We start from the raw sequence: 26,594 nt of genomic DNA on the forward strand, positions 1-26,594 counted from the left end.
TCTAAACCTTTCTCTTTAATCTATATCACAGCCTAAAAGGAAAAAAAAATAAAAAGACAAAAACTGAAGAGATATATAGATTATAGACAGCTAACAAGTTGTGAAGCATACACAACTTCCTAAAATTATTGTCTTGGACATCCTTCAGTTATCTATATAGCAATTCTGGATTGATATAGCAGTAAAAAAGACCTCATTTGTTGATAGAGGAAGATAGGGTGGTAGAATAGGCATCCTTTGTGGAAGAATGGGTAAAGGAGCATCAAAGTTAAGAACCTTCAACACTTGCCTTATAGAAGGCCTGCATTGGCAATCTGGATGAGCACACCAAAGACCAACAACAAGCATACATTCCATTTGTTGAACATCAAATGCAACACATAGATTTGGATCTGCTGCTGCTGTGATGCTTCTCAACCCATACAGCTCCCAAACCCACTCTACCAATGAAACTTGAGTCACACGACCCTCCATCTCTATGTGATGAATAGCCTTTTTGCCACATGCTATCTCCAACAAAACCACCCCAAAACTGTATATATCAGATTCCTTCCCAACTTTTCCTGTTTTCATGTATTCTGGCGCTATGTAACCAAGTGTGCCAGCAGTCACTGTGGTCCTTGAACCTTTCTCATGATCCACAAGCCTGGCCAATCCAAAATCCCCAAGCTTAGCATTGAAATCTGAGTCCAACATTATGTTGCTTGATTTAATGTCCCTGTGAAGCACACACTGTTCCCACCCTTCTTGCAAATACAGCAATGCTGATGCCAATCCCAAAGCTATGCTGTACCTTACCTGCCAAGACAAGAAGCCTACTCCGTCGAAAAGACAAGAATCCAAGCTTCCATTTGGCATGTATTCATATATCAGGATGAAGTCGTTCTTCTTGTGACACCAACCAGTAAGTCTAACCAAATTCCTGTGTCTCAATTGGCTGATGATCTTCACTTCGGCTGCATATTCCTTTATCCCTTGCCTTGAATCTGCTGATATCTTCTTTACAGCAGCATAAGAGCCTGTATCTTTGAAATATCCTTTATAAACACCACCAAAGCCGCCTTTTCCGAGCTTCTTCGCCTCTTCAAAGTTATTTGTGGCAGACACCAATATGTTGTAACTGATCCTCTGAGGTCCAGTTTGGAATTCATGATCCATAGGATCGAGTTCATGTTTTCTTCTTCCTCTCTTGCGTATGAAATCCAAGACCAGGACCAACACTAACAAACTCAAAAACCAAGCAGTGCCAATTTCTAGTCCTTGCTTCAATTTCTCCCGTTTTCTGTTGTCATCACCGGCATTACTTGGTGTTGATAACTTTGCAATGAATGACCATGAAAGCAGTCTAAATTGAACAGTGTAATTCTGTGTTGAAGCTGAAATGCCAAGAGTAACAGGATCTTTTAAGTAATCAGTGAGATCCAAGTGGCTTGAAAGGTTTTTTGGTACAGGGCCATTGAAGGATCCTCCGGTGAAGTAAACGTCGAGACGCCTGCTTCCAGCGCTGTATACGACACTGCAGTTGTAAACATTGGTTATGTCTGAGAAATCTGCAGGCCATTTGCTGTGCTTGGTGGAAATCATAGAATTGACATCTATTCCCACATGTGGCTCTGGGCCTATTGGGTCCCAAGGATCTGAGTTAGTGTCAAACTCCACAGCCACAAAAGAGTACTCATCTGGGTGAGGGTGACAAGGTTCCACAAGACCAAGCCCTCCACCGTTCATACCATGTTTCTTAATTGGCAGCATATGGCTTGCTATGAAGAATGCCAAACCTTCTCCATGGTAGGTCTTGTTTGAGATAACAACAAAGGTAAAGTTGGTAGTGAAGTCATATCTTTGTTCTGAATTGTTTTTCATAAGATGCATAGGCTTGGTTGTGATTCTTCCTAATCCCTTGGCATTATCTGTTTTTCCTGTGAGTTGGATATGATCAAAAGACTGTGAGTAAGTTGCATCTCCATCTGGGTTTAGTTCAGGAGATTGAGCTGGGTTGAAGTTTTTGTTGAAATTAAAAGATCGTATCTGAGCATTTCCAACATGCATTATTATTGCTATTACAAGCAGCACAACAAAATGGAGATTACAATTAACCATTGTAAAGTTGTGTTAGGTAACTGAAACAGGATAAAATAAAAACAATATAAAAAATATAAGAACTTATTGGAGATAGGGAAATAAGGACAGAGACAGTGAAACACTACTTCTGGCACATTTTTATTCTAAGACATTTTTGTTGGAGTTTGTAGCACAGTTTCCTGTTTATATACACACAGCAACTAATTTTAATTTAACATTGCCATTACATTGTGATGAATGTATCTCTGCTGTAAAAAAGAAATACTGTCCAGCTTCTTTGTTCGGAGACATATATGTTATAATGACAAAAATCATATACAAGCTTAGATTTTCACGGTAACGGAAATATACTAATATAGATAAGAAAACATTAGCTTAGATTTCTACAGCAACTGAACTACCCTTAGTTTTTAAATTTCATTCGTAACAAATATATATAATTTTATTTATAACTAATAGTTAGTCAGCACCTAATACTATTAAGATTTATAATCTAGTATTTAAGATTTATAATCTAATGTTAATTAAGGGCTGGTAAAAAATAATAAATTTTATTAGTCATGTAGTATTACTAAGTGAATTATTAAACTTATTAATAATACAGAATGAAAAAGACAAATTATTTTTTAAAAATAATTATAAACAACATACGTTTTAGCTTTTTATTAAAGTTAAGGAAACCAATTTGTAATTTTTCCCATGATATAAAACTGAAAGTGTTACAACATTTTAAAAAAAGAAATTATGCGGCATCTCTCTTAGCCAAAATAATGAACTCTAACCGAATCAGTAATCAAAGTGCTGAATAGTGAATATTGATAGGGTAGCAGAAGCATCAAAACTATTTAGCATGCAGATTGCTTAGCGTTTGTGAGAGATGAATTTGAGTGTTCCTCTTCTGTTAAAAATGGGCAATATCCATCTCAAACGGCAATATTCGGATCCTTGTCCTGTTATGACAAACTTGGCTAGCAACAAGCCAACAATGTGCAAAAGCATTGTTCATTTGTCATTTTAGGAATAAAGAAATCAATAAACGCTTTGTGAGATACATACATTTATTTGAATGAGCTGACTTTCTTAACTGTATTTTCTTGTTACTTAGTACCACCAGAGATACTGTGCAGTCTCTAGATAAAGACAAATTTGTGTTAGACTTTTGATCATACAAAAGATGTTAGTTAAACAACTCACTAGTCACCCATGCAATATTCCGTTGTGTCAATTGCAAAATGAGGTGAAATTGAACGAAAGATTGCTCTTATATCTGGAGGAAGATATGTTGGCACTGGCATCTTTTCTGGGAGAATTGGTAAAGGAGCCTCAAATTGAAGAACTTGGATGACTTGCCTCATGCATGGCCTGAATTTGTAATCTGGATGAACACACCAAAGTCCAACACCAAGCACGCGCTCCATTTGATTCTCATCAAATTCTCCACATAGCTTTGGGTCCACTGCTTCAAGCAACTTTCCCATTCCATATAGCTCCCAAACCCACTCAACAACAGTTATTATGTCCTCCTTGTTGGAATCTAGCCCAATAATTGGTTTCTTTCCACTTGCAATCTCCAATAGCACAACTCCAAAGCTGTATATATCAGCTTCTTTAGTAGCCTTTCCTGAAGTAGCATATTCTGGTGCAATGTAGCCTCTTGTTCCCGCGATTAGCGTGGTTCTTGAACCTTTCTCATGATCCACTAGCCTTGCCAGACCGAAATCACCAAGCTTTGCATTGAAGCATGAATCCAACATTATGTTGCTTGGTTTGATGTCCCTGTGAATCACACATTGTTCCCATTCTTCTTGTAGGTAAAGCAATGCTGAAGCCAGGCTCAGAGCTATGATGTACCTTGTTGGCCAAGTCAAGAGGCTTTTTCCGCCATATAAATGTGAATCTAAGCTTCCATTTGGCATGAACTCATATATGAGGAGTAGATCATTCTTCCTGTGGCACCAACCTATGAGTTGTACTAGATTTCTATGTCTCAGCTGGCTAATGATCTTCACTTCAGTTGCATATTCCTTTATCCCTTGCCTAGACTCTCTTGAAATCTTCTTGATGGCAACATTGGTGTTTGAGTTCTTCAGATAACCTTTGTACACGCTGCCAAAACCACCTTGACCAAGCTTATTCGGATCTGAAAATTTGTTAGTTGCACTTCGAAGTTCATTGTAGCCAAACCTCTTTGGTCCAGAGCCCTTTTGGAATTCATCATCCATGGTCAGATCAAAAGTTAAGTCCTCTTTTTTCCCTCTACTTTTCTTCCACAATATTAAAGCACAAACTAACAAACTAAGAATCAAGGCTGCACCAATTCCAATCCCCACCAACAGTCTTAACTTGTTCCCCTTTTCAGAATCAGGACTAGGAGTTGGTGATGCTGCCGGTGCTGTCATCGGATTTCTGACATTCTCAAGAATATCCAAACTTGAACTGAATGACCAAGACTTGAGAGTATTCACCTCAAACAACCTCCCTGTAGCAGCAGAGAAGCCAACAATAACGCGCTCCGGCAAGTGGTCTCTCAGATCAACCTTGTATGAGACATAATCCTCTGATGAAGAATTATCAGTGTACTGAGTGAATGAAACGCTTAAATTAAGAGTGGTTGAATTGTACTTAATGCTACAATTATATATTCTCCATTTCATAATATCCACCAACCATGTCTTACTTATATTAGATTTCATGGAGTTGAAATTCAAGCCTACATGATTACCTTGAGGGTCCCATGGATTGTGGAAGGTGTCAAACTCCACGGCGACGAATGAATGCTGAGTTGAATTCAGTACTCTGTTGCCATCTACAAGGCCAAGGCCACCACCTTGTCTAACATGATGCAGAAGTGGGAGATTTGGATCAGCCAAGAAGAAAGCCATTCCATCTCCATAACTAGACTCTTGTGAGTAAATAACAAAGGAAAATGTGGTAATGAAGTCAGTGAGCTGACCAGAATTCTTGTCCCAAAGCTGAATCAGTGATTTGCTGGTGACACGGCCAACGCTGTAGTTGTTGTTTTGGTCCATGCTGTTCAAGGTGATTTGGATAGCTTCTCTTACAACAGCAGCATCTTCTTCTACATTAACATTACCATCCTTAAAGCTTGTGAAGTTAAATGAAAGTGGATTCACAAAAGGGGCCATTTGGAGAAAGAAAATTATCAACAGGAGAGATGGTACATGAATATGCCATGAAGCCATCTTAAAGTGAGAAATATCAGTTCAATTTTCCTTATATGAAGGGGGAGGGACAAGCCAATCTTAAAGCTTGGAAGTGATGTCATTCCAAATACTCATTATTGCATTGTATATCTTTGTTTTGGATTTTCTGTTTGTCAGGAACGGCCTTCACTAACTAGTAACTACAACAATTTTGTTCTTTAAGATATGGATATTTCTTTTAACTGCAATTGCGACCGTTTCAAATTTTTTTTTATCTTTTTCCTGCCATTTAAAATTATCATACCGGTGTACGTGTGAATACCTAACTTGCTGGAATTTACTCTCCAGCTCTTATTGAAAATAATATACAAAACTCAAGTTATATAGCTCATGCCGGCAGCATCATTATGATTTCAATTTTCAACCAATCGTTACTTGGGGGCATGAGTAATAAAGGATAAAAAGACAAAGCATGTCATCAAACGGTGTCGTGTAGTAGTGCGAAGCCACAGAAAATTAGGGTGACCCTTGTAATTAATTTCAAAGCTTAGAATTTAGAAAGATGGTGGTGGGGGCAATCATGGGCGTTTGATTCTCTATTAGACTTCCATCTTCTATTCCTTTATTTTGTATCCAAATCAAAATAAAATACATACAAAATGTTTAAAAACCAAAATGATCTTAATTGGTTATCATACCATGGACGAATTTAAAAGATGCATGATTGTTGCATTTTTGTTCTCTTGTTTTCACTGCCTTTCAATGCACACTCGAGTGCCGAATAGAAGGATGATTGAGATCAAGACAAAGCTTTCAATTTGCAAATAAGGACAAGTTTCTGCTGTTTTTGCAGATGCTATTTATTTTTCTTTCGGAATCACATTTGTTTAGTAGCTTTTCATCATAGGTAGAGGTAGGTGGTCCATTTTTATGTCAAGGTAAAACCAGTTTAAAAAATCGACACAATGTTAATGGCAATAATATTCCGCCCCGTCATATGTTGCCAATTTCCAGCTTTCTAACCATTAACATTAGGCCACTATTTATTTAATATATACATCTTTAGTTGTGTCCACAATAATATTACAGCCGCACAAACAGAGTTAAAAAACATAATCCATAATTTAAATAGAAACTATGCAAACTAAAAAGCAGGTCCTAATGGAAACTGAGAGGGTGATTTGTTTGAGTGATGAAATTAAAAGACAGGGCAACCATCAATGACTATGCCCTTAGCAGTGGGACAAATTGCCAAGTCACAGTGCTCCCCACCAGTTCCCCACCAATCCAATTTCCTATTCTCCATGTTGAGAGCAAAGTAAAGCAGCACAGTCATAAAGGCAACCCCGGCATCAAGCGCTGCTGATAGAACATAGTTGTACCTCTGCCACCACTTCTTCCTGTAACGGAACACAAAGAAGTTGAACACCGTTCCAACCAAAACCCATGCATTGTAGTTGACTGGCGTGGCTGGTGGCATCATCCCCGTTGCCCCAAGGAGAACTGGGAGGTTGATCAAGGGAATCCATGACTGCTTGGGGAATGCCTTGTGCAATAACCAAACTATGACGGGGCCAATTGCACCTCCAAGGAAGAACCAATTCATTGCAAAGTATTCTGCTTTGGAACCGAATATCTTCTTAGGTCCAACTAGACCCCAAATAACTGATGCATCAAAGAAAACCTTGTCACCGGGACATGTCCAGGGACTGTCTTTGGGAAGTAGATCCTTGTGACATATGTTCTCAACAGAAGTTAGCAACCACCATGCCACACCAATGTTGATGGTTCCAGCAAGAACTGTTCCAATGAACTATACAGAGTTTTCACAAGTCAACGAAAAGAAAAGAAATAATGACAAAAATAGTGTATGTATGCATACATACCTGAACTAAGAACATTGATCTCGGAGGGATTTTCATGTAGTGGCCAAGCTTGAAATCACTAAGGAAGGAGACTGCTTGAGACATGCTTATGTAACCGTATGTTTTGAAGCACACATTTGCTATTGGTCTTCCGGGGTAAATGAGTCCAAAGATATACTCAGTAATGATATTCAACCCGGGTGTCTGGTTTGTGGTGGCAGTAATGATGCTGATTGGGAGAGTAAAAGCAAAGGCTAAGGCACATGCAAACACAAGTCCCCACCAGGGCATCTGAACCTGTTCTTTCCCTAAGATGCATAGTAAGAGAGAAGCCACAAGCGTTACGAACAGCATCACATAAAACCACCAAGATGGTATGTCTTTGTATTTCTTCATCAGTTTCGTGTGGATATCTTCTTTGCCTTTGCTTGAAGCACGATACCGCTCCATAATCTCCCTTCCGTAGAAGCAAATGACATGGGTAATGGTGGCGGCAATGGTGGCAAATCCAAAACCGTAAGTAAGAGAAAAGAAGACGCTAAGATGAATTGGACCCATCTTGAGATACTTTTCAACATCCAATTCAAATTTGTTATTTACAATGGAGCGTATATCGTATTCTTGGCCCTGTGCTGTGAACAAGGAGGAGGAGAAAATGGGAAACTTATTTGCACCATACACGTTGAAGCCCCAATAAGCAATAGGGATGACGGCATAGACGATTAGTGCATAGCCCACAAACACGTTGACAATGGCGAAGAATGGTGAAACGAGAGGGCTGAACAAGAAGGAGGCAACGGCGGACCAGTCGAGAGTGAGGGCTCCCAAACCCAAACCGTTCATGCCTGAGCCAATCTGTTGAGCGGTGACTGACTTGGAGAACACCCAGCAGAGCCATGAAATGCTTGTGAGGGTCTGAAACAAGTATCCAGGGAGCACGGCCCATGAGAAGCTGCAGAGTAGAGCAATGAAGAAGAACTTTGCCCTTGAAATTCTGCGCCCATCTTCTTTCTCATGCAGAGCTCTGCGTTATTAGTTTAATCATGTGTCAGTAACCACATCACAATAGGGGTGTACATGGCCCGGACCACACCGGGTTTGGCTTAACCCAGATCCGGCCCGAAATATAGACTGGGTCTAATGTTTGGACCTTAACCCGATTCTAGATCCGATGAAACCTACGCACATTCGGACCGGGTGAAAACCGAGTAAAAACTGGGTAAAAACCGAGTTTTTAGCATGTAAAAATCACCTAATCTCTAACTTTTATTTCACAATTCACATAATAAAATTTATTTAAAAAAATATAACAAGAACCAACCATTCTCTAAAATTAAAGCATAACCATAATCAATATTAATATTGTCTAACATCAAATATTTAAATCAATACAAATAACATAATATTATGCATTAGTGTAAAGCCTTATGCATTTTAAACATAAAACATTAACTTATAATCTTATAAATGACTAATAACACAAAATATTAAGGTTTACAATATTTAAATTCAACATAAGAATAACCATTATCCAACATAAAATATTAATTGTGTATGATGATCGGGCCATCGGGCCGAGTTCGGGTGACCCGAATTATGGCCCGGACCCGACCCGAAATAATGACCGAGTCTATCTTTGAGATCCTTACCCGACCCTAGACCCGATGAAATCACGCTAAATTAGTTCCTAAAGTGTTCGGGACGGGACCGGATCTTTGGGCCGGGCCGGGCCATATACACCCCTACATCACAATATAAAAATTCTTTTTATAATGTTATGTGTATAGAAATTAAATTTATCTATAAAATAACAAAAAAAAAATAGAAGAAATGATATACTAACTCATAGTTTGAGTACTTTTCTATGTACACACTAATTCATATAAAAAATGTGTACTTTTATGAATTAGTAGATGACTATCCAAATATATGATCCTAAAATATCATTTTTTTTTCCAAACAAATGTAGCATATGTTTATATATATGTGACTATTATTATCTATAAAAGAAAATTTATAATTGAAAAATATTCCACACAAAAATTTTTTATAACCAAATTTAACTAAGTTGAATAATAAAATTTGATGAGTGACTGAGTGAGAATGAAAAAAATCATTTTTGTTAATATTAGACCAAGTTAATTAGACTTAGTTAATTAAAAAAATTTATTGTAGCATTATTTTTATAATTTTAATTTCATATTATTTTAAAATATATCATGTTAATCTTTAAAACTTATCTTTGTTATTATTTTATTCTTTTCTTGTTTATATATATAGGAATCACTTAAATAAGCTTATTTGCCTAATTATCCTCTTCTTTTAAAATTTTCACTTATATCCATTCTCGCTATAAATACCAAAGATAATTATATTTGATGAATTTATTTTTTTATAATAAAGGAACAGATATTTTTATGAAGAGCGCTGAGGATTAATCATCATCAATATTTTTAATAGTGTGAGATGATATCTAATGGTATAGGATTATCATTTTTTTTTGATAATTAAATGTTTGTCAAATTTTAACAAAAATGTTGGTCTTTAGACTTTTTCTATTTTTATTTCAATTAATTTAATTAATTTATTTATATTTTATAATATTATGAGTTGAAACCAATTTTATTTCATCAAAAACCAATTTTATTTGAATAAATTCAAATTTCAGTGTTAATGAAAATGTACCAGTACCAGTGAAGAGTAGAGGAGTCTAGGGTTTTGAAAATGGATTGGAAAGAAAGTATAATCCATTTTAATGCTAGCTAAGAGAAATTGTGGATGAAAGAGATAGGTACCGGAAAAGAGAGACTTGGACAAGGTTGCCGGGCCACCACATATGGGCTGGCTCCACCACGTACTTCCTCAGCAACCCTGCCCAACCGTATCCTAAAACCTGAGTAGTGATGATCAGCAGCCATGCAACCACGAACGAGATCGACCTTCCGTAGAAGGCCTTGATGATGTTCACGATCCCCACCGCATATGGCGACCCCGACCCGAAGGCGGTTCCTGCGTTCGCAAATATGGTAATCAGCACGTGCTCCTTCATATTGAAAGGTCCCGGATTCAAGGAGAATTTCTTTGACCCTATCCCGAACTTCGTGGTGGGGAGGACTCTGGCCATGAATCGCCCTATCGGCAGTGTGGCCACCTGCACCGTGATCTGCGTAATGACGAGGGGCTCCGCCCTGTAGGCGAAGAACTGGTTCAGGAAGGAGAGGAGGCAGCAAGAGATAAGCCCCAGGAACCACATACGGAAGGTCCAAACGGGTTGGGTTGGGTCGTCCGTGTTGGCCACAGTGAGTCTCACTTCCTCAATCGGAGAAACTTCTTCATCTTGTTTCAGTTCCTTGTCTGATTTCGACATCTCTGGGTCTGTTTTGACGTTCTTCATGGTCTCTGAAGCCATAATGTGCGTCACTCCTTCTGATTTGAGCTGCACTGAAGGAGTGTATAAGATGTATACTCATTCAGTGACATATATACGAGAGATATTCCAACAAAGTCAACAATGGGTCGCATTACAGCCCACTAATAAGAATTATATCTAATTAATTTAAATCTTAAATTATTGTTTACGTTAGTTTAAAAAAAAAACGTTCTGTATACTTTTTCTTATTAAAAATTTATTTGACTTTGATCTCGTTGAGATAAAAACAGATCAGATCAAATTTTTACGATTTTTTTATCAATAAAAGAAAAGATAACTATCCACTTAAACATTTTACTAATTTGGATCATAATTATCAATATATATCATTTGTTACGTATATATAAATAATTACTTATATATTTGAATATAAAATATATATTAAAATAAATTAAATAATACATATTTATGATTAAATAATAATTAATTTCTTTATATGTATATAATATTTTAATATAATTAATATTATTCTCACAACAAACATATTTGGATTAAACTATTTCTAAAACCAATTAATAAAAGAAAGTTAGCTTTTTTAAATAGTATAAAAAATAAAAGATATTGTTTCGGCCCGGCCCAATTGGTATTATACTTCGAATTGGGCGACCGATCCAACGGGTACGTCTAACCCGAACTAGCAAGCCAACTCGATACCTCCACCACTTCAGTTAAGCACCTGACAGCTGGGAGAAAGGAAACTTTTTGAAAGGCGGGTCTGTTACTTTGGGATCCGCCCTAGGTACAGGGTATATAGGGGAAGGGCTCTACCCTTTTCCGAGGTACGTCACTATTCCTCACTTTACTGTTATTGGCATCGATTCTAACTTGAGTGTCGGAGTCCTTTTTGCAGGTGGCTCCCCCATTTCTAATACCACACATCGGGAGGTTGCGTGGACCCAGCCTTCCACTTCCCAGCACAAACCCAGGAGATCCATCCACTCTTCAACCAGGGCCGGACTCCCCCCATCTCTCTTACCGCCTCGATTAACCGACCCGTTCGTTACCTGGCTAAACGAACATTGCCACCGTCTGTGGGGTGATGCGTGAGCATCTTATCTATCTTTTCCTAGTGAATTTGCATCTAAATTGTTGAGTTTAATTTAGAATTAATTATATTTTAGCCATTATACATGCTATTTTGAGTTTTGCGCAATTTTATTTATTTTAGGTAGCATTCGGAGGGATTTGATGAAGTTTCTACAGAGAAAAAGAAGAAACCAAAGAGATGACCAGCGAAGACCGACGCGGACGCATGGCTCACGCGACCGCGCGGAATGGAGGAAAGCGCAATGACGAGATCGCGTGCCTGACGCGAACGCGTGGACTGGAATTTGCACAAATGACGCGATCGCGTGCCTGACGCGTCCGCGTGACATGCGCCACGTGCAAAAAATACAGAAAAACGCTGGAGGCAAATTCTGGGCTGTTTTGACCCACTTTTCAGCCCAGAAAATACAGATTAGAAGCTGCAGAATGGACAAAGCAAGTTGTCCCCACCCATTAACTGAAGATCTGTTAATTAATTCAAATTTAAATTCAAATCTTATCTTTTAGGAAAAAATATTATTTTTATTTTTAGATAATTAGATTTTAAATTAACGAGGATTAGTTATAAAAAGGGGAGACTCCATTGGGGGGATTGGATCCCATCATTGGAATACATTTTGTTACCTGAACCCTTATTTGTTTTTTACTCTGAACCATGAGCCACTAATCCTCCATTGTTAAGGTTAGGAGCTCTGTCTATTTGTATGGATTGATTTTATTACTTTTTCTATTTTAATTTATGTTTTGTATTTATATTTAAAAATTGTTTTCGTTCTTTATATTATGAATTTGGGTGGAACGGAAGTATGACCCTCTTTCTATTTGAGTTCTTGTATAACTTGGAAAAGCTCTATACTTGAACAATAACTTGAAAATATATTCTCCTAAATTTTAATTATTTGGATTTAAGGGGATACGTGACATATAATCCCCTTATTTTTGGGTAATTAGAGTTTTTGTGGCATGAAAACTGAAAATTGATTTTTACCCTCTAATTGGAATTAATTGACCAAGAAATTGGCAGTTAATGAATTTTAGAGGAGACTAGGAAGGTCTAAGGAATTAGGGTCTAGTCACATATAGTTTGCCATAAATTAAATCCTACATAATTAAAATAATTAGTAAGAAAAGTTAATCCGTAAAAATAGATAACTCTGAAGCCTTAACTATTTTCTACATATTTTATTCCCAACGCATTGCTGCTTTTGCTTTCTGAAAGTCTAACATTACTGTTTAATACTTTTGAACTTCCAATATCCTTTTCTGCTTGCCTAACTAATCCTATCAAATACTATTGTTGCTTAATCCATCAATCCTCGTGGGATCGACCCTTACTCACGTAAGGTATTACTTGGTACGACCCGGTACACTTGTCGGTTAGTAGTGTGAGTTGTAAATTCCGCATCAAGTTTTTGGCGCCGTTGCCGGGGATTGACTATGATTAACAACTATTAGTTGTTTGATTGTTTAGATTAGGCGTTTTAATTTCAATTTTAATTAAAAATTATTTTATTATTTTTCAAAAAAAAATTATTTTTAAAAAAAATTTCCTTGTCTTTCGTTAGCACCCATATCCCCATTTTAATTTTTTTTTCATTTAACGTTTGAAATTTGTTTTTAAAACCTGCGTCCATTTTTTTTATTTTTCTTTTTATTTTTATTTTTTTATTTTCATTCTGTTTCTTTCCGTTATTTTTTTTAATATTTTATTAGTTTTATTTTATTTCTATTTTTAACCTTCAAAAAAAAAATTAATTAAAATTTTTTTAATAAATAAATAGGACCAATATTTTCCTTAATTTCTGAAATTAAGTTTGGTGTTACCTATTTATTATTCTTCTATTTATTATATTCAATATTTTTATCTCTTTACACAGGTTACCTCACTGGAAATTCTCTACACTCTGACGTAGAGATTTCCATTCTTTCTTGTGTTCTGTTTGTTTATGCGCAGGAACAGAGACAAAGAACATCTCTTAGGCTTTGATCCTGAACCTAAAAGGACTTTCAGGCGGCGTTTACAACAAGCAAGACTTTGCAAGGCTGCAGAATCCACTATGGCAAATAATAATGCTAATGCCAATGTGGTAAATCCGAATGGGGATGATCAACAGAGGAGAGTGCTTGGCTCTTATTCTGCCCCTACTGCGGATCTTTATGGAAAAAGTATTGTGGTGCCTCCTATAAATGCAAACAACTTTGAGTTGAAGCCACAATTGATCACCTTGGTGCAACAAAATTGCCAGTATCACGGACTTCCTCATGAAGATCCAAATCAGTTCATATCTGATTTTCTGCAGATATGTGATACTGTGAAGACAAATGGAGTGAATCCAGAGGTGTACAGACTCATACTTTTTCCGTTTGTCCTGAGGGATAAAGAAAAGCTATGGCTAGATTCTCAACCAAAGGAGAGTTTGGATACTTGGGACAAGGTTGTTACTGAATTTCTCACAAAATTTTTCCCACCTAAAAAGCTGACTAAGCTTAGGTTGGAGGTTCAGACCTTCAGACAGAAGGATGGTGAAACTCTGTATGAAGCTTGGGAGAGATACAAGTTACTGACTAGGCAATGCCCTCCAGACATGTTCTCCAAATGGACCCAACTGGATATCTTTTATGAAGGCTTGGGTGAGATGTCCAAGATGAGCCTAGACATTTCTGCAGGCGGTTCATTGCACAAGAAGAAGACACCAGAGGAGACTATTGAGCTGATTGAATTGGTTGCTAGCAACCAATATTTATACTCATCTAACAGGAATCCTGTGAACTCTGAGAATCCTCAGAAGAGAGGCGTGTTGGAAGTAGAAGCTGTTAATGCTCTTCTTGCTCAGAACAAGCTGATGTCTCAGCAAATAAATCTACTTACTCAACAGATGGGTGGCATGCAAGTCTCAGCTATCAACACCCAAAATCCACCACAGGAAGTCTCTTACGACATGGCAGGTAATTTTGTGCAAAATGATAATTATGATTATGCTCAACCCTCTTTTGAACAGGTGAATTACATGGGGAGTGGTTCTAGAAATCCCAATAATGACCCCTACTCTCAGACATACAATCAAGGATGGAGAAATCACCCAAATTTTAGGTAGAGAGACCAACCTCAGAGACTTCAGAATTTTAACAATAATTCCCAGAGCAGTTTCCAACAGAACAGTTATAATAACCGCTAATCTCAGCCTCAGCAGGCCAACTCTAAATCCAAGGAAGATTCTAATTGGGAGATGATGAGGAGTTTTATGCAGGAAACCAGAAAATCCATTAGAAACTTGGAAGTGCAAATGGGCCAGCTGAGCAAGCAAATACCTGAAAGGTCTGCAAGTATATTGCCAAGTGATACAGTGGTAAACCCAAGAGAAGACTGCAAGGTGATTCAATTGAGAAGTGGTAAAACAACTGGCTCTGGGACAAGGGCTAATGAAGAGCTAGTTGAACAGAAAGCTCCAGAGGAGAAAAAGGAAGAAATGGAGCACGCCCCTCCAAAGCGTGCAGACAACCCGTTCCCTGACTCTCTAGACACGTATCCTACATTGCCAAAGGCTCCTGAATATAAGCCAAAAATGCCATATCCTCAGAGGCTTCAGAAGGCGTCCAAGGAAAAGCAATTCTCTAAATTTTTAGATGTCTTCAAGAAGCTGCAAATCAACATCCCTTTTGCAGAGGCTCTGGAGCAAATGCCCCTCTACGCCAAATTTATGAAAGAATTGTTGACCCACAAGAGGAATTAGAAGGAGCAAGAAACCGTGGTATTAACTAAAGAATGCAGTGCAATTATTCAACACACCCTCCGGAGAAAATGCCAGACCCAGGAAGCTTTGTCATTCCCTGCACCATTGGAGAAGTCGGCATTCAGAGAGCTTTATGTGATCTTGGAGCTAGCATCAACCTCATGCCACTTTCAGTGATGAAAAAGCTTCAAATTGAGGAGGTAAAACCTATTCGTATTTCTCTTCAACTTGCTGATCTTTCTATTAAATTACCTGTGGGTGTGGTTGAAGATTTACTTGTTAAAGTAGGACCATTTATCTTCCCTGTTGACTTTGTTATATTAGACATGGAAGAGGAGGTAAAACCCTCTATTATACTTGGTAGACCCTTTTTAGCTACAGGTAGAGCTCTGATTGATGTGCAAAAGGGTGAATTAACCCTGAGGGTCAATGAAGAACAGGTGGTCCTGAATGTTTTTGAAGCTCTCAAGCACCCTAATGATTCTGAGGGGTGCATGAAAATAGATGTTATCGAACCACTTGTTCAAGAAGTACTGGAATCTGAGGTACTTGATGCTGTTCTGGATCCTATTTCTGAGTATGAATTAGTTGAAGTTGATGATTCACCACCCCAAAAGAAGCTGATGAACACGCCAAGCAAGGAGGACGAAGCCCCCAAGCTTGAGCTCAAACCCTTACCTCCTTCCCTGAAATATGTGTTCTTGGGTGGAAATGATTCATATCCAGTGATTATTAGTTCTTCTTTGAAACCTGAAGAGGAAGAGGTGCTTGTTTCAGTGCTCAAGAGTCATAAAACAGCTCTTGGGTGGACCATTAGTGACTTGAAGGGGATTAGTCCAACTAAGTATATGCACAAGATTCTTCTTGAAGATAATGCCAAACCAGTTGTGCAACCACAAAGGAGACTCAATCCAACTATGAAAGAGGTGGTCCAGAAAGAGGTAATGAAACTATGGGAAGCAGGTATTATTTACCCTATTTCTGACAGTCCTTGGGTAAGTCTTGTACAGGTAGTTCCCAAGAAAGGCGGGATGACAGTGATCAAGAATGAAAAGAATGAGCTTATTCCTACAAGAACAGTCACAGGATGGAGAATGTGCATAGATTACAGGAGGCTCAACACTGCTACAAGGAAGGATCATTTCCCCCTCCCTTTCATTGATCAGATGCTTGAGAGGTTAGCTGGTCATGCTTTTTATTGTTTTCTAGATGGATATTTTGGATATAATCAAATTGCAGTGGACCCTCAAGATCAAGAGAAGACAGCATTCACATGCCCCTTTGGAGTATTTGCCTACAGGAGAATGCCATTTGGACTTTGCAATGCTCCAGCAACTTTTCAGAGGTGTATGCTTTCAATTTTTTCTGATATGGTTGAAAAGTTTATTGAGATATTTATGGATGACTTTTTTGTTTTTGGTAATTCTTTTGAATCCTGCCTTAAACACTTATCTCTTGTCTTGAAATGATGTCAAGAATCAAACCTTGTTTTAAATTGGAAAAAATGTCATTTTATGGTTACAGAAGGCATTGTTCTTGGACACCGGATTTCAAGTAAGGGGATTGAGGTTGATAGAGCAAAGGTGGAGGTAATTGAAAAATTACCACCACCAACTAATGTTAAGGCAATTAGAAGTTTCTTGGGTCATGCAGGATTTTATAGAAGATTTATAAAGGATTTTTCTAAAATTGCTAAACCTCTAAGCAACCTCTTGGTTGCTGATGTTCCTTTTTATCTTTGATTCTGATTGTTTGCATGCTTTTGAAACTCTAAAAGCAAACCTTACCTCTGCCCCCATTATAGCTCCCCCTGATTGGGATCTACCATTTGAATTAATGTGTGATGCTAGTGATTTTGCTATTGGAGCTGTTTTAGGACAGAGGCATGGTAAGCTTGTACATGTCATTTACTATGCCAGTCGTGTGTTAAAGATGCCCAAAAGAACTACACAACTACAGAAAAGGAATTATTAGCTGTTGTGTATGCTGTTGATAAGTTTAGGTCCTATTTACTTGATTCTAAGGTTGTTATTTATACTGATCATGCTACTTTGAAGTACCTTCTAACCAAACAGGATTCTAAACCAAGATTAATCAGATGGGTGTTGCTCCTTCAGGAGTTTGATATTGAGATAAAAGACAGAAAAAGGGTCAGAGAATCAAGTAGCTGACCATCTTTCCAGAATTGAGCCTGAAGCAGGAGTACAACCACCCACAGCTGTGACTGAGATGTTTCCGGATGAACAATTGTTCCTCATTCAGCAGGCACCATGGTTTGCGGACATTGCAAATTACAAAGCCATGAATTTTATCCCAAGGGAGTACAGTAAGCAACAAGTGAAGAAGCTATTGACTGATGCAAAGTACTACATTTGGGAAGAACCATACCTTTTTAAAAGGTGTTCAAATGGAATAATTCAGAGATGTGTCCCAGATGAGGAAAAGCAGCAGATTCTTTGGCACTGTCATGGTTCTGAGTATGGAGGCCACTTTGGTGGTGAAAGGACAGCTACAAAGGTCCTTCAGAGCGGATTTTACTGGCCGACTCTCTTCAGGGACTCAAGAGCATTTGTAAAGCACTGTGACAGATGTGAGAAAGCCACGAATCTCCCTGCCAACTATGAAATGCCACTGTAGGGGATTCTTGAGGTTGAGTTGTTTGATGTGTGGGGTATTGATTTCATGGGACCTTTTCCACCCTCACATTCAAACAACTATATTCTAGTGGCAGTTGACTATGTGTCCAAGTGGGTGGAAGCTGTAGCTTTACCCACTAATGATGCCAAAGTGGTAATGAGCTTTCTTCAGAGGTATATCTTTAGCCGGTTTGGTGTCCCAAGGACACTCATTAGTGATGGAGGAAGTCACTTCTGTAACAGACAGCTAGACTCTCTTCTGCATAGATATGGAGTCCGTCATAAAGTGGCAACCCCCTATCACCCTCAGACAAGTGGACAGGTTGAAGTTTCTAACAGGGAGCTTAAGAGGATTCTGGAGAAGACTGTCAGTGTTTCAAGAAAGGACTGATCTAGGAAGCTTGATAATGCTCTCTGGGCATACCGGACAGCATACAAGACTCCAATTGGCATGTCTCCATATCAGTTAGTCTATGGCAAAGCCTGTCACTTGCCAGTTGAGTTGGAGCACAAGGCTTATTGGGCAGTTAGGTATCTGAATCTTGATTCAGAAGCTGCAGGAATTAAGCGGATGCTTCAGTTGAATGAGCTTGATGAATTCCGATATTCAACCTATGAGAATGCCAAGCTCTATAAGGAAAGAACCAAGTTACTGCATGACAAAAATATTGCCATCAGAGTCTTTGAGCCAGGACAAAGAGTGCTTCTATATAATTCAAGGCTCAAATTCTTTTCCGAGAAGCTGAAATCCCGTTGGTCAGGGCCGTTTGTGGTTACCAGAGCCTCACCATATGGTCATGTGGAAATACAGGAAGAAAATTCTAATAGGAAATTTACCGTGAATGGCCAGAGGTTGAAGTACTATCTTGGAGGCGAGATTGACCGCCAGAGGTCCACTCATCTGCTGAACTAGCAGAACTGACCATCAAGCTAGTGACGTTAAAGAAGCGCTTATCGGGAGGCAACCCGATAATTTCGTATCCTTCACTACTTTTTGTAATAATTTCTCTTAGTTATTTTATTTTTATTGAGTTCTTACTAATTTTCTGATCATGCAGCTATGTTCTCCCAGGAACCGAACACCTCAAGCTATATTTCAAAAAAAAAATGCACACACGACGCGAAAGCCTCACTGATGCGTTCGTGTCAGACGTATGTGTGTGAAAAAATAAATTTGACAGAGAGTTGCGCGGGAGTGGCGCGAGAATGGAGCCTTTCGCACAAAGAAGCCCACGCGAACGCGTGCCCCACGCGTTCGCGTCGCTTGTGATTTTTCGCCACCCACGCGGCCGCGTCACTGACGCGTTCGCGTGACCTGCGAAATCGACGTAAAAGAGTGTTTGGGCAGAGAGTTGTGCTGGCTTGGGGCAAGAGTCGTGCTAAACGCACGGAATTGGTCACGCGAACGCGTGACTGGTGCACGAAATTGTGATCACTACAACTTCGCACAACTAACCAGCAAGTGCACTGGGTCGTCCAAGTAATAAACCTTACGCGAGTAAGGGTCGATCCCACGGAGATTGTTGGTATGAAGCAAGCTATGGTTACCTTGTAAATCTTAGTCAGGCAGACTCAAATGGGTATAGATGATGAATGAAACATAAAGATAAAGATAGAGATACTTATGTAAATCAGTGGTGAGAGCTTCAGATAAGTGTATGAAGATGCTTTCCCTTCCGCCTCTCTGCTTTCCTACTGTCTTCATCCAATCCTTCTTACTCCTTTCCATGGCAAGCTTATGCAAGGGTTTCACCGTTGTCAGTGGCTACCTCCCATCCTCTCATTGGAAATGTTCAACGCACCCTGTCACGGCACGGCTATCCATCTGTCGGTTCTCAATCAGGCCGGAATAGAATCCAGTGATTCTTTTGCGTCTGTCACTAACGCCCCGCCCTCAGGAGTTTGAAGCACGTCACAGTCATTCAATCATTGAATCCTACTCAGAATACCACAGACAAGGTTAGACCTTCCAGATTCTCTTGAATGCCGCCATCAGTTCTTGCCTATACCACGAAGACTCTGATCTCACGGAATGGCTGGCTCGTTTGTCAGGCGAGCGCTCGGTTGTCAGGCGATCAACCATGCATCGTGTATCAGGAATCCAAGAGATAAACACTAGAGCCTTGTTTGCTTGTAGAACGGCAGTGGTTGTCAGTCACGCGTTCATGAGTGAGAATGATGATGAGTGTCACGGATCATCACATTCATCAAGTTGAAGAACAAGTGATATCTTGGAATAAGAACAAGCGGAATTGAATAGAAGAACAATAGTAATTGCATTAATACTCGAGGTACAGCAGAGCTCCACACCTTAATCTATGGTGTGTAGAAACTCCACCGTTGAAAATACATAAGAACAAGGTCTAGGCATGGCCGTGAGGCCAGCCTCCCAATGATCTAAGAACTAGAAGTCCAAAGATGATCTAGAGATCTAAAATGATCAAAAGATGAAAATACAATAGTAAAAGGTCCTACTTATAGGGAACTAGTAGCCTAAGGATACAAAGATGAGTAAATGACATAAAAATCCACTTCCGGGCCCACTTGGTGTGTGCTTGGGCTGAGCAATGAAGCATTTTTCGTGTAGAGACTCTTCTTGGAGTTAAACGCCAGCTTTTATGCCAGTTTGGGCGTTTAACTCCCATTTTGGTGCCAGTTCCGGCGTTTAACGCTGGGAATTCTGAAGGTGACTTTGAACGCCGGTTTGGGCCATCAAATCTTGGGCAAAGTATGGACTATCATATATTGCTGGAAAGCCCAGGATGTCTACTTTCCAACGCCATTGAGAGCGCGCCAATTGGGCTTCTGTAGCTCCAGAAAATCCACTTTGAGTGCAGGGAGGTCAGAATCCAACAGCATCTGCAGTCCTTTTCAGTCTCTGAATCAGATTTTTGCTCAGGTCCCTCAATTTCAGCCAGAAAATACCTGAAATCACAGAAAAACACACAAACTCATAGTAAAGTCCAGAAAAGTGAATTTTAACTAAAAACTAATAAAAAGTATACTAAAAACTAACTAAAACTACTAAAAACATACTAAAAATAATGCCAAAAAGCGTACAAATTATCCGCTCATCACAACACCAAACTTAAATTGTTGCTTGTCCCCAAGCAACTGAAAATCAAATAAGATAAAAAGAAGAGAATATGCAATGAATTCCAAAAACATCTATGAAGATCAGTATCAATTAGATGAGCGGGGCTTTTAGCTTTTTGCCTCTGAATAGTTTTGGCATCTCACTCTATCCTTTGAAATTCAGAATGATTGGCTTCTTTAGGAACTCAGAATCCAGATAGTGTCATTGATTCTCCTAGTTAAGTATGATGATTCTTGAACACAGCTACTTATTGAGTCTTGGCCGTGGCCCAAAGCACTCTGTCTTCCAGTATTACCACCGGATACATACATGCCACAGACACATAATTGGGTAAACCTTTTCAGATTGTGACTCAGCTTTGCTAGAGACCCCAATTAGAGGTGTCCAGGGTTCTTAAGCACACTCTTTTTGCCTTGGATCACAACTTTATTTCTTTCTTTTCCTTTCTTTTTCTTTTTCTCCCCTTTTTCATTTTTTTTTTCTTTTTTTTTCGTTTCTTTTCTTTTCTTTTTTTTTGTATTCACTGCTTTTTCTTGCTTCAAGAATCATTTTTATGATTTTTCAGATCCTCAGTAACATGTCTCCTTTTTCATCATTCTTTTAAGAGCCAACCAATCATGAACCACAAATTCAAAAGACATATGCACTGTTTAAGCATACATTCAGAAAACAAAAGTATTGCCACCACATCAAAATAATTAATCTGTTATAAAATTTAAAATTCATGCAATTCTTCTTTTTTTTTTCAATTAAGAACATTTTTCATTTAAGAGAGGTGATGGATTCATAGGACATTCATAGCTTTAAGGCATAGACACTAAGACACTAATGATCATAAGACACAAACATAGATAACATAAGCACTAAAATTCGAAAAACAAGAAAGTAAAGAACAAGGAGATTAAAGAACGGGTCCACCTTAGTGATGGCGGCTTGTTCTTCCTCTTGAAGGTCTTATGGAGTGCTTGAGCTCCTCAATGTCTCTTCCTTGTCTTTGTTGCTCCTCTCTCATGATTCTTTGATCTTCTCTAATTTCATGGAGGATGATGGAGTGTTCTTGATGCTCCACCCTTAGTTGTCCCATGTTGGAACTCAATTCTCCTAGGGAGGTGTTAATTTGCTCCCAATAGTCTTGTGGAGGAAAGTGCATCCCTTGAGGCATCTCAGGGATCTCATGATGAGAGGGGTCTCTTGTTTGCTCCATCCTTTTCTTAGTGATGGGCTTGTCCTCATCAATGAGGATGTCTCCTTCTATGTCCACTCCAAGTGAATAACAGAGGTGATATATGAGATGAGGAAAGGCTAACCTTGCTAAGGTAGAGGACTTGTCCACCACCTTATAGAGTTCTTGGGCTATAACCTCATGAACTTCTACTTCCTCTCCAATCATGATGCTATGGATCATGATGGCCCGGTCTAGAGTAACTTCGGACCGGTTGCTAGTGGGAATGATTGAGCGTTGGATAAATTCCAACCATCCTCTAGCCACAGGCTTGAGGTCATGCCTTCTTAATTGAACCGGCTTCCCTCTTGAATCTCTCTTCCATTGGGCGCCCTCTTCACAAATGTCAGTGAGGACTTGGTCCAACCTTTGATCAAAGTTGACCCTTCTAGTGTAAGGATGTTCATCTCCTTGCATCATAGGCAAGTTGAATGCCAACCTCACATTTTCCGGACTAAAAACCAAGTATTTCCCCCGAACCATTGTAAGCCAATTCTTTGGATCCGAGTTCATACTTTGATCATGGTTCTTGGTGATCCATGCATTGGCATAGAACTCTTGAACCATTAAGATTCCGACTTGTTGAATGGGGTTGGTGAGAACTTCCCAACCTCTTCTTCGGATCTCATGTCGGATCTCCGGATATTCACTCTTTTTGAGTGAAAAAGGGACCTCGGGGATCACCTTCTTCAAGGCCACATCTTCATAGAAGTGGTCTTGATGCACCCTTGAGATGAATCTCTCCATCTCCCATGACTCGGAGGTGGAAGCTTTTGCCTTCCCTTTCCTCTTTCTAGAGGTTTCTCCGGCCTTGGATGCCATAAATGGTTATGGAAAAACAAAAAGCAATGCTTTTACCACACCAAACTTAAAAGGTTTGCTCGTCCTCGAGCAAAAGAAGAAAGAAGAGAGTAGAAGAAGAAGAAATGAGGAAGAAGTGAATGGCTTTGTGTTCGGCCAAAGAGGGGGAGAAGTGGTGTTTAGGTTGTGTGAAAATGAAGGTGTGAAGAAGGGTTTATATAGGAGAGGGGGGCTCATGGTTCGGTCATGTATGGGTGGGTTTGGGAGGGAAAGTGGTTTGAATTTGAAGGGTGAGGTAGGTGGGGTTTTATGAAGGATGGATGTGAGTGGTGAAGAGAAAATGAGATTTGATAGGTGAAGGGTTTTTGGGGAAGAGGTATTGAGGTGATTGGTGAATGGGTGAAGAAGAAAGAGGGTGGTGGGGTTGGTGGGGATCCTGTGGGGTCCACAGATCCTGAGGTGTCAAGGAAAAGTCATCCCTGCACCAAATGGCATGCAAAATTGCGTTTTTAGCCAATTCTGGCGTTAAACGCCGGGCTGGTGCCCATTTCTGGCGTTTAACGCCAGGTTCTTGCCCTTTCCTGGCGTTTAACGCCAGTCTGGTGCCCCTTTCTGGCGTTAAACGCCCAGAATGGTGCCAGACTGGGCGTTAAACGCCCAACTGCTACTCTTACTGGCGTTTAAACGCCAGCAAGGCCTTCCTCCAGGGTGTGCTATTTTTCTTCCTGTTTTTCATTCTGTTTTTGCTTTTTCAATTGATTTTGTGACTTCTCATGATCATCAACCTACAGAAAACATAAAATAACAAAGAAAAATAGATAAAGTATAACATTGGGTTGCCTCCCAACAAGCGCTTCTTTAATGTCAGTAGCTTGACAGAGGGCTCTCATGGAGCCTCACAAATGCTCAGAGCAATGTTGGAACCTCCCAACACCAAACTTAGAGTTTGAATGTGGGGGTTCAACACCAAACTTAGAGTTTGGTTGTGGCCTCCCAACACCAAACTTAGAGTTTGACTGTGGGGGGTCTGTTTGTCTCTAATTTGAGAGAAGCTCTTCATGCTTCTTCTCCATGGTGACAGAGGGATATCCTTGAGCCTTAAACACAAAGGATTCTTCATTCACTTGAATGATCAGTTCACCTCCATCAACATCAATCACAGCCTTTGCTGTGGCTAGGAAGGGTCTGCCAAGGATGATAGATTCATCCATGCACTTCCCAGTCTCTAGGACTATGAAATCAGCAGGGATGTAATGGTCTTCAATCTTCACCAGAACATCCTCTACAAGTCCATAAGCTTGTTTCTTTGAATTGTCTGCCATCTCTAGTGAGATTCTTGCAGCTTGTACCTCAGAGATCCCTAGCTTCTCCATTACAGAGAGAGGCATAAGGTTTACACTTGACCCTAAGTCACACAGAGCCTTCTTGAAGGTCATGGTGCCTATGGTACATGGTATTGAAAACTTCCCAGGGTCTTGTCTCTTTTGAGGTAATTTCTGCCTAGACAAGTCATCCAGTTCTTTGGTGAGCAAAGGAGGTTCATCCTCCCAAGTCTCATTTCTAAATAACTTGCCATTTTGCTTCATGATTGCTCCAAGGTATTTAGCAACTTGCTCTTCAGTGACATACTCATCCACTTCAGAGGAAGAATACTCATCAGAGCTCATGAATGGCAGAAGTAAATCCAATGGAATCTCTATGGTCTCATTTTGAGCCTCAGATTCCCATGGTTCCTCATTAGGGAACTCAGTGGAGGTCAGTGCACGCCCACTGAGGCCTTCCTCAGTGGCGTTCACTTCCTCTCCTTCTTCTCCATATTCGGCCATGTGGATGGCCTTGCACTCTCCTTTTGGATTTTCTTCTGTATTGCTTGGGAGAGTACTAGGATGGAGTTCAGTAATTCTCTTGCTCAGCTGTCCCACTTGTGCCTCCAAGTTCCTAATGGAGGACCTTGTTTCAGTCATGAAACTTTGAGTGGTTTTGATTAGATCAGAGACCATGGTTGCTAAGTCAGAGGGGTTCTGCTTAGAACTCTCTGTCTGTTGCTGAGAAGATGATGGAAAAGGCTTGCCATTGCTAAACCTGTTTCTTCCACCATTATTGTTGTTGAAACCTTGTTGAGGTCTCTGTTGATCCTTCCATGAGAAATTTGGATGATTTCTCCATGAAGAATTATAGGTGTTTCCATAGGGTTCTCCTAGGTAATTCACCTCTTCCATTGAAGGGTTCTCAGGATCATAAGCTTCTTCTTCAGATGAAGCATCCTTAGTACTGCTTGGTGCATTTTGCATTCCAGACAGACTTTGAGAAATCAAATTGACTTGTTGAGTCAATATTTTGTTCTGAGCCAATATGGCATTCAGAGTATCAATCTCAAGAACTCCTTTCTTCTGATTTGTCCCATTGTTCACAGGATTCCTTTCAGAAGTGTACATGAGTTGGTTATTTGCAACCATTTCAATGAGCTCTTGAGCTTCTGCAGGCGTCTTCTTCAAATGAAGAGATCCTCCAGCAGAGCTATTGGTGCGCGAAATTGTGATTCACTACACAACTTTGTACAACTAACCAGCAAGTGCACTGGGTCGTCCAAGTAATAAACCTTACGCGAGTAAGGGTCGATCCCACGGAGATTGTTGGTATGAAGCAAGCTATGGTCACCTTGTAAATCTTAGTCAGGCAGACTCAAATGGGTATAGGTGATAAACGCACAAAGCATAAAGATAAAGATAGAGATACTTATGTAATTCATTGGTAGGAACTTCAGATAAGCGTATGAAGATGCCTTCCCTTCCGTCTCTCTGCTTTTCTACTGTCTTCATCCAATCCTTCTTACTCCTTTCCATGGCAAGCTTATGCAAGGGTTTCACCGTTGTCAGTGGCTACCTCCCATCCTCTTAGTGAAAATGTTCCTATGCTCTGTCACAGCATATGGCTAATCAGCTGTCGGTTCTCGGTCAGGCCGGAATAGAATCCAGTGATTCTTTTGCGTCTGTCACTAACGCCCCGCCTGCTAGGAGTTTGAAGCACGTCACAGTCATTCAATCATTGAATCCTACTCAGAATACCACAGACAAGGTTTAGACCTTCCGGATTCTCTTGAATGCCGCCATCAGTTCTTGCCTATACCACGAAGATTCCGGTTAAAGAATTCAAGAGATATTCACTAGAGCCTTGGTTGCTTGTAGAACAAAAGTGGTTGTCAGTCACCTTGTTCATAGGTGAGAATGATGATGAGTGTCACGGATCATCACATTCATCAAGTTGAAGAACAAGTGATATCTTGGACAAAGAACAAGTGGAATTGAATAGAAGAACAATAGTAATTGCATTAATACTCGAGGTACAGCAGAGCTCCACACCTTAATCTATGGTGTGTAGAAACTCCACCGTTGAAAATACATAAGAACAAGGTCTAGGCATGGCTGAATGGCCAGCCTCCCAAAGAGGGTTCAATCATCAAAGCATGATCAAAAGCTTCCAAGACTGAAAGATGAAAATACAATAGTAAAAGGTCCTACT

At 39.6% G+C, this 26,594-nt stretch overlaps 3 protein-coding genes across 4 annotated transcripts; all 3 read right to left on the bottom strand.

Moving 5' to 3' along the window:
* Positions 1 to 144: 144 nt before the first annotated feature.
* LOC130966931 (L-type lectin-domain containing receptor kinase IX.1-like) lies at positions 145 to 2,100 on the bottom strand. The gene has a single exon (XM_057891751.1). It carries the CDS (start codon positions 2,098 to 2,100, stop codon positions 145 to 147), a length of 1,956 nt encoding a protein of 651 aa, XP_057747734.1.
* A 1,061-nt stretch (positions 2,101 to 3,161) lies between these two features.
* Positions 3,162 to 5,292, bottom strand: LOC130970143 (L-type lectin-domain containing receptor kinase IX.1-like). Of its 2 annotated transcripts, none has more exons than XM_057896137.1 (2): positions 5,036 to 5,292; positions 3,162 to 4,909 (listed from the first exon to the last, which is right to left on the bottom strand). In XM_057896137.1, exons 1-2 carry the CDS (start codon positions 5,283 to 5,285, stop codon positions 3,276 to 3,278), a joined length of 1,884 nt encoding a protein of 627 aa, XP_057752120.1. In that variant the 5' UTR covers positions 5,286 to 5,292; the 3' UTR covers positions 3,162 to 3,275. The 2 variants fall into 2 exon arrangements, with proteins under 2 accessions (XP_057752120.1, XP_057752121.1); XM_057896138.1 differs by having other exon boundaries at positions 3,162 to 4,639; positions 4,805 to 5,292.
* Positions 5,293 to 6,444: 1,152 nt separating this feature from the next.
* LOC130967471 (oligopeptide transporter 4-like) lies at positions 6,445 to 10,478 on the bottom strand. The gene is made up of 3 exons (XM_057892337.1): positions 9,907 to 10,478; positions 7,133 to 8,135; positions 6,445 to 7,059 (listed from the first exon to the last, which is right to left on the bottom strand). The coding sequence occupies exons 1-3, from the start codon at positions 10,476 to 10,478 to the stop codon at positions 6,445 to 6,447; spliced, it is 2,190 nt and encodes a 729-aa protein (XP_057748320.1).
* Between the last annotated feature and the right edge of the window lie 16,116 nt (positions 10,479 to 26,594).

The sequence above is a fragment of the Arachis stenosperma genome, chromosome 3 (genome assembly GCF_014773155.1).
Source record: "Arachis stenosperma cultivar V10309 chromosome 3, arast.V10309.gnm1.PFL2, whole genome shotgun sequence".
Taxonomy (NCBI): Eukaryota; Viridiplantae; Streptophyta; class Magnoliopsida; order Fabales; family Fabaceae; genus Arachis; species Arachis stenosperma.